This window comes from Austrofundulus limnaeus, unplaced genomic scaffold (genome assembly GCF_001266775.1).
Source record: "Austrofundulus limnaeus strain Quisiro unplaced genomic scaffold, Austrofundulus_limnaeus-1.0 Scaffold17, whole genome shotgun sequence".
In the NCBI taxonomy this organism is placed as follows: domain Eukaryota; kingdom Metazoa; phylum Chordata; class Actinopteri; order Cyprinodontiformes; family Rivulidae; genus Austrofundulus; species Austrofundulus limnaeus.
In genome coordinates this window covers 2,443,713-2,455,508 of record NW_013952419.1, presented here as the reverse complement: position 1 = coordinate 2,455,508, position 11,796 = coordinate 2,443,713, and the positions used below count along the sequence as shown (strand labels likewise).

At 39.1% G+C, this 11,796-nt stretch overlaps 2 protein-coding genes across 8 annotated transcripts in view; one reads left to right on the top strand and one right to left on the bottom strand.

Moving 5' to 3' along the window:
* Window positions 1-3,441: 3,441 nt before the first annotated feature.
* LOC106514141 (solute carrier family 46 member 3) lies at window positions 3,442-10,239 on the bottom strand. The gene is made up of 6 exons (XM_014003261.1): window positions 10,160-10,239; window positions 9,446-9,665; window positions 8,061-8,928; window positions 6,953-7,036; window positions 6,622-6,778; window positions 3,442-4,367 (listed from the first exon to the last, which is right to left on the bottom strand). The coding sequence occupies exons 2-6, from the start codon at window positions 9,635-9,637 to the stop codon at window positions 4,250-4,252; spliced, it is 1,419 nt and encodes a 472-aa protein (XP_013858715.1). The 5' UTR covers window positions 9,638-9,665; window positions 10,160-10,239; the 3' UTR covers window positions 3,442-4,249.
* A 949-nt stretch (window positions 10,240-11,188) lies between these two features.
* The window catches only part of synj1 (synaptojanin 1), a 31,893-nt gene continuing 31,285 nt past the window's right edge, over window positions 11,189-11,796 (top strand). For all 7 annotated transcript variants that reach the window (XM_014003255.1, XM_014003256.1, XM_014003259.1 and 4 more), the window contains exon 1: window positions 11,189-11,263. The gene's annotated coding sequence lies outside the window, so the exon portion shown is untranslated. The remainder of the gene's footprint in view (window positions 11,264-11,796) is intronic.

Below are 11,796 nucleotides of genomic sequence, written 5' to 3'. Positions count from 1 at the left end.
ATCCTCCTTAGATATCTAGATCCTCCCAGATCTGGAGGCTTCTCTATTCCCACCTTCACTTCAGCCACATAAATTACCTCTAATTGTTTATATATAAATAAATATAAATCCTCCAGGGGAGAGAGTTGAGATAAAGACAGGCCTGTTAGAAACTCTCTGGATCAGCATCAGAGAACGGGCTATTTACTGGTGATGTGATGTGGTGCAGTGCACGCATGATTATACCGCTGATTCAGCTGTGTTCGGAAACCAGAAACCCAAGACCCTGGATCCCCTGCCTCCTCTTAAAACCCTATCCTGTCAAGCTCCTCTTTAATCCATTTCGACCCAGTTGCGTGCCAGACACACATGAGCCACCCCGACTGTGTCCCCCCACCACCCCTTACCCCTGGGAAAACCCCTGCAAAGTATCAAAACTTTCATCACTGCACACCACGCAGGCCTCCACCTCTGATTCAACCAAACCACGTTTGATACCGAGCGAGCCCTGCCTCAGACAATCTCCTCAAACCCTCCGGGGGTTAACTTAATTCAAACTTGTGTCAGTGCTACAGTCACGCTGTAAGACTTGAGGATGAAAATCAAATATAATTACATGTTGCAATCAGATGTTAGTTGGAGTTTCCAGGGATGGGTCAAACTTATGAAGCTGCACTGTAGCCTGATGAGATTTTCTTCTGCAACTTTTATTGGGAATGTTTTTTACCACCGTTTTTGAGTGTTGATCTGTTAGCAAAATATCTCTTGAACCACTGGATGGATTGTAAAGAAGCTTTCAGGAAGTTATCTTCAAATGTACATCTACAACTAAATAACTTTTGGAGTCAACCCGATTCAAAATGGAAACTGCAGATAACTGATTTCAGAAACCAGAAAAATTACAATAACTCATTATATTTACAGATTTTAAGCTTAATTATTTGGATTAATTGGATTTAATTAGTAGCCGAGAGTCATCTACAACACCTAAGAGGTACTCAATGTGCAAGATCTTTGCTTCAAGCTTTGGCGTTTAACTTTTTGTGTCACCCCTGTTCATCTGTTAGCAAAATATCTCATGAACCACTGGATGAATTTTAATGAAACTCTCATAAAGTTATCATCAGATATACAGCTTCACCTGATTAACTTTTGCAGTCAATCAGCTTGACAGAAAATCCATTTTAGGAAACATAAAAATGGCTTTAACTCAGTCAATTTCGCAGATARTGGGCTAAAATTTGATGTGATGGCAGCTGAGACTTTTTAACCCCCAACATAAAAGCTGAGTGTAATTTTGCATATCATTATTGTCAATGTTGGACACAAAAAGCTATAACTATGTCATTTCCTATGAGATTTTAATTTAAAACTCCTGCATGAAAGGCAGTAGGCGACATGCATTCCTTCAAGGGATGTCAGCTGAACTCACAACACATTTGCAGTTAAACAAAAAAACCTCCCAAGAACAAACAGGTCCAGTTCAAAGCAGAGCGGATGAGTAATGTTTTGTTGTGCATCATGTGCAGTTCTAATCTGATTTAAAGTGGCACACTCAGCGCAGACTAACGTAAAGCCGTTACATTTCATCTCCACCACATTATTTATCTTCTGTGGTCACATACCACTTTGTTTCCACATGGACCAACTCGTGCAGAAAACAAGTGGCCGTGCATTCGGATGGATGGCTTCAGAGTCCATTTATCATCAGATTGACACACTATTCAAATTTTTTTTAAAACTCTGAGCAACTGGGCAAGCACATAAATGGTTTCTCATTCATGTTTTTGCACATTGCATCAAGAGATGGCAGCCTTGAAAACGCTGCAAAATTAATTTTTTTTCCTGCAGAATCATTAATGTGTCCAAGAGGTTTGTGGTGAATGACAAAATCTCTTTTGAGCCCTTTAAAAATGCAAGTAGAGTTACTCAGCATGACAAATACAATAATGGCTGAACTGTAATTGAGCAAATACTGACACCTAGTGGTGTGTTTACATATTGCCCCACTAAAACGTGTGACCCAAGAAAAGTCAGTCTTTCAAATGTTCTGAACTTCATGGTGTCAGCAGGTGACATGTAACTTACTCCCCCACTGAAGTAGGAATTTATGATTAAAATAAATAATCATACACCTATTTTCTGTACCTGCTTCGACCTGGAAATCATTTATAAATAAGAAACCAGCTGCCATGGGTGGGTTGCCTGATGGGGATATAAACAGAAAATTCTTAAAAGTTTTGAATACATCTAATATTTCAACATATACCATACGTTCTGGACTATAAATCACACTTTTTTTCATAGTTTGACTGGTCCTGCAACTTCTACTCTGAAGCGACTTATAGTCTGGRATATACGGTAAATGCTGAATTGTAACTACTTATCAGTACCATTTGTTACTTAGAAAATCTTTCCAAAATAAGACATTGGATAAGGCTGTTGTATGCTGGACTTTATTAAAGTGCATATTAAACAACAATCAATGTTAAAACATTGATGCCAGACAAAACATTTAGTTTTATCTACTGCTTTTAAAAATTATATTGACTAAAATGAAATTGGATTAAACATATGCATTTGTGTTGAATCCGTAGTTTTTAAGCCATAGCGGAAATATGACAAGTAACAAACTTCCATTATTCAGATAAATTATTGMAATTTTAATCTCTAAACCTTTGTGGCCAAATCCAGAATGTTTGCTTATTAAATGAACTGATGTAACCAGTCCAAGTGTTTTGCATCTTTATAAGAGCCTCCCAAAAATAAAAATAAAAAAAAAAAATTGGATTGTTTTGAAAACAGATTTTTTTTTAACGTGGCATCACATAAATCTCAGTGAGGATAGATTTGGCCAACAAAGGAACTTATCAAAATGTAGACTGGTGTTCACATAACACACAGGCCTAATTTATAATACGGCATCAAATATTTATAAAAATAAAATCTTCTCTTTCAAACACAATCATATTGAGTGAGTAAGAAATTGTTTTATTCCCTTCAGTTAGATTTTTTAAAGTGCCTGTGACATGCCTATCCTTCAAATACAAAATGTCAAACATCTTTATTTTTAAGAAAATTGGCATAATACACATGATTTCACGCATTTTGTCTCATAACCGGCCTATTTCCTTTTGGATCTGGCTCAGTCAAAGTGAAACAGGAAGTGACATCAAAGGGGAACTCTTTAAAATAAACTCTCTGGTCTTTGTTTATTAAAACAATATTATTTAAACTTTAACTCTTCTTCATTTGATAGAAACTCAAAATAATCTAAAGAAACATCAGATTCTTCTCCACAGTCTCTGTTGTTAGCTGTTGTRACAACGCTCTGTTTACATGCAGACGTCCCCATTTGACATCACTTCCTGTTTCTTCACACGCAAATATCCCAACAACTGTTCATCTCAGTGGCGTGAAATTTGTTTCGCAATATTTTATCAATGTTCTCTTTCCAAAAATGCATTTATATTTATTACAAAAATATTGATGTCACAGGCACTTTAAAACCATGTTTTGTTTTGTTTTTCAATTTGCTTGGCTGCTTTACCACTTTGCATAAAATCAAACATAAAAAGATAAATGTAACTTTGCAACTTTTCTAATATATTTGAATGAATGATTATCATGCTACATAAAACACTTCAAACCCTTTTCAGCTGTAATTAATCCAACAAGCCTTTTTTCCATAAAAGACTGTTAGATTAGGAGTGCAACATTCCAGCGAGTATTGTCCTTGGATCATTTCKGCGCACTTTTTCCAACTCAAACTAAACAAACTTGTACTTTCATGGCCCTGTTATCATTTTTGGATTCTACGTATTTGTAGAATGAAAGAAAGTTGTGACCAAAGTGAGTAAAAACAGGCAAAAGATCAAATTTAAAATGCACAAAACATTCTTGAAATGGTTCAACTCGCCACGATTGTTCAGAAAAAGGTGCTGCAGTGTTCCAAAGCTATTATAAATCCCTAATAAACATACTGTAACCCCCCTGAGAAAGACCAAACTTCCCTTTATGTAACATTTTAGCTTGAGATTCCTGTCTTTGGGTAAAAAAAAAAAGTATTATGAGAAAAACAAACTACATTATTTTTGTGCAACAGTGATCTGTTTTTGTATCAAAATCATTTAGCTCAAAACAACAACATTCAATAAAAACATATTGAAAATAAATGGAGGATTTTGTTTCAAAAGCTGAAAACAAAACCCACCAGATCCTGAAGAGTAGAACGATGAACAAGGTGCTGGTATTTAGAGTTCATCGCCCCCTAGCTAAGAAGAGGATTGCTTTCATTCTCGTCCTCAACAAGAATGTCCTGCCCCGGGCTAAACGGCTCTGGCCTTTTGGTTTCACTGGAAACATCCACTCCAATCACAGCAACAGTCCTGAAAACAATAAATACAGACAACAAATACAGTCACGATGAGAAGTCAATCTTTTCCACCGATCTTATCAAAGTATCGTCCGATCTCCAATCTCCCAAGATTAGGGAAAATGGTGCCAATAAATCGGCCAACCAATATGGATTTGAAGGATCCGACCATGAAATGCCCTAAAGGTTTAAAACCAAATGCACTCCTTAAATACACACGAAGCTAGAACAAGAGTAATGTGAGCTCTTCTGTTGGTTAACAGCCTCAACAGCAGGAAAAGCTCTCCTTATCCTTTATTGGGTATACCTTGGTACGAAGTTTAGACTCCTTTTGCCATCAGAACTGCCATAATTATTCAGATGATAGATTCAACAAGCTATTTGAAGCAATCCTGAGCTAGCTAGCTGCTGCTTTTACTTGGGCTACTTAACCATAGAATTCCACTGAAATTAAAGGAAAAGTTTAAAGGGGCGGTATTATATATTTTCCAGGCACATAACTCAATTCTATTCCACAATCAAGTAAACTACCTTTAGTTAGTATGAAAACACTCTATATATCAAAAATAAATTTGACTTTACACTTAGCCTATCTAAACACATTGTCTTTTCAAGAACCTCCTACCATTTTTGACACTCCCATTTCAGCACATCTTCACAACAACACTTCATCCCCTTTACAACATTTCGTCGGAGAGTTGTATTATGTTGTAAGAAACGAAGCAGCATTATATAATATTGGTTTTGGAAAATGACAACTGAATGATCCCACGTCGAACCCAGAAACTATGTTTTTTGAAGAACCAGAGCGAGTCCAGTAAGACGTTGCTTGGTAATATATCTCCCAGTCATCCTCTCATACATACGTATACGTTAAGCCACTTTTTGCAAAGAAACTACAAATGTAGATCATTATGAAGCTACGTTTTGCAATGAAATCATGAACATCTGACATTTTTAAGATACAGTTTTGCTAGTCTGGTGGAGTTGTGTGGGGGAGGTGCAGCAGAGGGACGTTCGGTGCAGCTCGGAGGTTCAAGGACTTCTCAAACATGCATGAATGAGTCAAAGCAACACTGTGGGTAGGTTTTTGATAAGGGAATGACACATGATTTAAAGCTCAAAAAAGTTGATTTTGCACAAAACTCTCCTTTAAGAAAGTAGCAGTCACATAAAGTGCTTTAATGTTTTTGAGGTTGGACTTGTTTTGGGATGGTAGCAATTTACTTTCATCTTAGCYCAAATAAACTCAAATGAGCTATCTATCCACAACAGGTAAGATATTAACTGTTCATAACTTTAAAGTGATCAAAATCTGTATGTTTTAATAATCTGCATTACTGAGTAAAACAACGGTAATACTCTGTTGGATTTAGCCTGCTGAACTTTGTAATTCTGTAACTAATTGCTGTGCAGTGAAAGAAGAGGGGATATCTTGTTTCAGGAGGATCAGGTTTCACGCTGCACCTCCTAGACTGACGAAGCAAAACCACTTTGTTTTCTCAGTGGAACAAAAGTCAGGTAAAAACTCAGTCAGCAACACATCTGACAAAGCACTAATGTTAAATAATCATAAATTAAAATGAGAAAGAAACCTCAGATATGATTTACAAACTTAATTTCTTAGAATGTTGAAAAAAAAATTAATTAAGGATATGAGAAATGATAGCAATTTCATTTTTTGCTACATTTCAAAGGGAGCCGCAGACGTTTTACAGAAATGGGAGTTGCCACAACTATAAAAGTGGTAAACTGTATGAGATGGTGRCCAAAAAATAAGGAACCATGACTTCCTGTTTTTTAAGGGCTGGAGTCACAAAAACATTCCTCTTTTCCACAGTAGTCAAGCAGAACTGATGAGCGGTGACTCAGCAAAAATTTAAAAATTGCTCATAATCCAGCTCCTTTTACAGAATGAAGCAATAAACCCAAATCATTATACGAACCTGCTGTGGATTTTATTGCAGGCTGAACAAATTTCATTATTCAAATACATCACAATATTCCTTTTTGCAAAAAAATCATGAAACTGCACAGTTGTTTTTCACCTTTTGCTGCTGAACTGACAGCAATAAAATTTAAACTGCATGGACAAGAATACTAATGAAGCAACAGTAAAAGTTTTATTTCATGCTGAATTGTTTGGAAACTAATAAGGGTATAAAAAGATAATTAGGTTATGAATTTATTATTGAGTGCTTTTGCTACACGTGTAACATTTGTCCTGTTTGACAAAAAGATAAAAAAAAGGCTGATAATTAACTTACAGAAGAGCAGATAAAGGGATGGCACAGAGTACTGCAGACAGGAGGAAGACAAAGCCGGGGTACCAGGCCACTGTGGCGAAATAGATACTGCTGAAAACTGCAGATGACACGTTGGTCGTGAAATTCTCCAGAAAGGAAACATAAGCGAACAGTGCTCCTGCAAAAAACAAAATAATTTWAAAAAAAGTTCTTAAAGTGAACGGGTGATCTGTACAGGGGATTGAATACTTTGAGCTAAAACAAACAGAAACCTTGAGTCCACTTCAGTAGACTCTGACTCTGCAAACACAGACGGTTCTGCACTTCATGAAGAGCCCTGAAACCCACTCACCCTGCTCAGACTTGGAGACGATCTTGGACATCATGGAGCGCAGAACAGCGAAAGGCATGATACTCAGAAGCATGGGTATCCTCACTGTAAAATAAAACAACAGTAATCTGCAGCAAATTTTAYGCAACTCTAAGTAGCGATCAAATAAAAGTGATGTTTTTATATTGCGTCTTTTGTAACAGGWTCCTTGTAGGGTTATATGAAGAATAAACAAAGCAGAGATATGATTTTATAATTACAGAGTTTACAGTTCAGAAACCTCATAAACAATCCTGTAAACCTGCAGCTTTTCTAAATCTTGTTAACTTTTTTGTGGTTTTATTGTCTTRAACAAATATGTGTTGCAGTTTTACACCTRTGTGTCTTAAARGGGCAATATYATGTAAAATCAACTTTTTTGAGTTTTATAACATGTTATAATGTTATACTCTCATAAAAAACATGCCCAAAGCCTTGCTTTGACTCATTCATGCATGTTTGAGAAATCCTGCAGCGTTTTTAGGAAGCCATGCTGAGGAGCAAAACGACGGGTGGGGACCAGAAACGCCTTTTGGGACCAGAAACGCCTCTGGGACGTGTCTTTAAGCCGAGCTTCCTCATGGCAGAGCCCACCCCCTCCCCCCAAAACCCGCCCATGACTCCTGCAGGCTCTCAAAAAACGGGTGAAACTGAAAGTGAAACTGAAACTGTCTGCTGAGCTCCTAACACAATTTCTCACTCAGTGAAGCTCTTTTCAGATTCAAAATACCTKTGAGGAAATGTACAGTATTTTTAGATGCCAAGTAAACTGCGTCATAGGCGCCCATTTCGGCGGGGGCGGGACAGAAGCGGAAGGTGGTTCTTAAAGAGACAGTGGCCAATTTCAAGGCGTTTAGAAGAGGAAGTGATGAGAAGATAGGTTTATTTTCTATTTAAACCTAAAAACAGCTTTTTAATAACAACTAAAGGTGACATAGATACTTCATTATGGTATAGTATTTAAATGTATGCCTGAGAAACACATAATATTGCCCCTTTAAAACTAAGGTGCACGCGTGGGGAAAAAAAACATGTCGTATATAAATATATAAAACGAGCCACAGTAGCTGTGGATGTGTTTGTTCCTCACCTATAAACATCACTACGGTGGTCTTAGCGAACGCCATGAGGCTCATGCCCGATGCGACCGACAGGATCCCCAGCAGGACGATGACCAGCTGCGGAACGCCGCAATACGTGAGCGCGGACACGCCCAGGAAACTGACCACAAACACCGCGGTGGACAGCGCTGAGCCGTACCCGATCAGAATCTCGGACCAGCAAAGCGGCTCGTTCAGCTCATATAAGGTGACCATGTTGACGCCTCCGATATACGCAAAGGAGAAGCTGGTGAAGATGGCCATCAGCAGGGCGAGGACGGCTTTGAACCTGCAGCTTGTCCCTGCAAAGATCCTGTAGATCCTGATGATTATTTGCTTCAGTGCGGCGCGCCCGGGGGACCCGTCTGTGGGAGCCCTCTTCACGGTTTCCCCTAAGATGAAGACGGCGTAGAGCAGGATCAGACACTGGATCARAGCGGACGTCAGGAACGGCCAGTTAAAGCCCGCGGCTCTCAGGAAGTAGCCCGTGGATATGGACGCCGCGCCGGACAACAGGCCGATCATCATGTCCAGGCCGGCCATGCGCAGSGTCTTCTGGCGGTCCTCCTCGCACAGGTCGGCCACGTAGGCGAAGCAGCCTCCGAGGAACGTGCCCAGGCCGCCGAACAGGGAGCTGAGAAACGTGGAGCCGATCAGCAGGTAGACGTTCAGCTCAAAGAAGGACACGGCCAGGAAGGCCACGGTGTAGAGGAGCGTGCCGATCAAAGGCATGATGATGGTGACCTTGCGTCCCGCCCGGTCGCTGTAGGCCACCAGCATGAGAGTCATGATCAGGGAGGGGATCGTGGACAGGACCTCCGAGTAAAGGGAGAAAAGAGACGCCTGCTTCTGGACCTCCTGAAAACAGGCAAATCGAGAGTGTGGGTTAGTTTAAAAATCATAAATAGTGACACTGTAGGTCTTAATGCTCAGTTACGCTGAGTTTACCAGCTATCTATAATAAAAAAGACACTTCACAGCTGAAAGGAACACTGCACGCAAAGAATGAGCATTTGCAGATGTTCCGTTTGAGGTTTCCTTGAGCTAAAAAAAAATTCTATTTGTGCAGGTGTCTTTGGTTAAAAACTGAGGAGTGTTTTTCACTTCCTTACTTATTAAAAAGTATGCACACATAAAATGTAGCCTAATATAAAAAAAGTGTTTTATTTTCCTTCTTATATTGTACATTCAAATTAATGAGATTAATCTGGGCTGATTAAAAATTACGACTTAATATTTCGAGTTATAAAATGATTAGAGGGTTATAATGAAAGCTGTATTGACAGAAAAGGTGGAAAATCGACCCATTCTTAGCTTATTTTGGTCAAACTACTTGATAAAGTAATAAAGCTTCATGTCGTGACTTAAAACAAACCTTGTGCAGGTTTGTGTGGTTGCTGCTGTTACTTGCTGCACATCTGGAGGTGTTGTCAGAGACCGGATAGCTGGTGTTGGTCAGCTGCACCCAAAGCCTCCTGTATACGTACTGCTGCACCAGCGGGTAGATGAGAAAACAGCTGAAAGCATACAGGGCCACCACAGGCTCCACGAAGTAAAGGCGCTTCATGTTGAGGGGATTTTTTAAAAAAAGGGCCCTGAAAAGAGAGGTAAGACTATTTATAGGATCAAACGAACACAGATAAGTGTCATTCTGTGAACAAGCTTGGACAAATATGAGACAGATCTTTAAAACATGTGATAAAAGCCCTATTTCTGCAATACAATGTTGTTGTTTTTGTTTTGTTTTTTGTTGCACATAGGATGACAAACAGATGTCCACTCATTTGGGCTTTTAAAACAGAGGAAATACAGGATTGCTACTGAATTAGATGTTAAAGTTAACAATTATTCAGCTGGTTTGACAGTCATAAAAAAAAACATAATCAGAGATTAACTGATGATTGCAAACATGACTCAGAAATTATTAAACAATCACATGATGTATTTTAGGTTCCAGTGAATGCAGAACCAGGTTATGCTTCAGGATGAGCAGAATCAGGTTAATAACACGTAAAAAAGATACAAAAGCGTAACAGTACATTTACTTTACACCTAAAATGTTTGTAGGATAATAAATTATAACACGTACCTGTTTAAATACTCGTTTTGTTCATGTTATTGCCTGGTTATGACACCGGAGCACTGGTGTGTACTGTTTACGACTGGTCAGTCTGGTTTTCAGAGATACGAAAGCTCAGGAGCCCGCCTTTACTAACATATGATTGGCCAGCCGTGCTTAAACCTGCATTGATTCGTTARCAGCCACTGTCACTCATAAGTAAGGCAGCACAGAACGGCACGCTTCAATTTCAAAATAAAGCACAAGAGAGCGCTAAAAACATGTACATTTTGTCACTGTTTGTGCGGAACTTGTCAGGCTGTTATGCACACGTATTTGAAACTCCCCCAATGAACGTTTACTAAATGCTGCTTGCTGCTGGTTGAAAATTCTCACTCTAAATACTACTTCCGTACSAAGCAAATTTGTTGTTTCATAGGTATTACGGTAATAAATATGGCAAGCCAATTAGTAATATAATTGTTGACTATGGTTAAAAAATAAACATTTCAGTTCTTTCTGGTCACAATCAGTGTGTTATTGACACAGAGTGCAGTTCATCATTTACATCCGCCATTATGATAATATTTACTGTAATAAATATAAGATGAGCTGCAAAGATGGACAGATAGGYGGAGGCGACGCTGCATTATGTACTCGCTTCGGCCTTCAAGGGTCAGCACTGRTGCTCTTTTTGTGCTCTGTGGATGGACAGACAGATTAGGTCAGGCAGGAATCCTCAATGATAATGATGTTTGCAGATGTCATTATTGCATAGACGTCTGGGGAAAATGCATGTAAAACCATTATTAATCCTATTTTTGTTTTACAAAAAAGAGCTATAAGAATTATTACAAGAAAGCATTAGTATCACCCTTCTAATATATTGTTTAATCAATTAAAATTGTTAAAATTTCATGAGTTGGTTGATTATAACATTCTTCAGGTTATGTATAAAGCTCATAGAAATGTGTTGCATCTGTCTACTTAACCAAATGATGAGCGTGAATRTGTGTTACAACGGCTTGCCATATTAATGGGGTTCATTTTCGTCGGAATCGGAACGTACCATTTTGCCAACATACTGGGAAGGATTTTGTTGTGACAGCGGAGTACCAACCCGGCGCGGAAACGGTAAGATGGTAGTCCTTTTCCTTCTGTCCATTTAGTAATGACATAAAGCCATACATCTAGACGTACATGTAAGTTTGTTATTTTTTTATATAGCTGCGACGCTTGACGTATTCTTTATTTTAAATTACGCCACGGAGGGGGTAGTTCAGGTGACATGAAATTACTGGAAGCTAGCGAATCATAGCCTATCTCTGTGGTTTAATCTCGCTACCTTGGCTAACATTATGAGCTAGCGGTAAATGCGTGAGAGACTGTAAGCTCCCTGCGTTTCCTGGATGTCGTCTCACTCGTTCGTTGTTTTTTTAATAATCTCCCCCCATCGCCTAAAACAAGACAAGTGCAGCGTGTTCGTGCTAGCAGGCGGGTTCAGCGCTGCGCTTCCCGTACCTGCTGCGTTTTGCAGTCGTGACTTGTTGGGAGTCAGCGGGTGGATGGGATGTCACTTCACCGGCCTTTAACTGTTAACTCAGCCCCTCAGGCAGTCGCATCCACCCTGTTTCTTCTCATGCAATAGTAGTTTGTCTCTGCAGGCC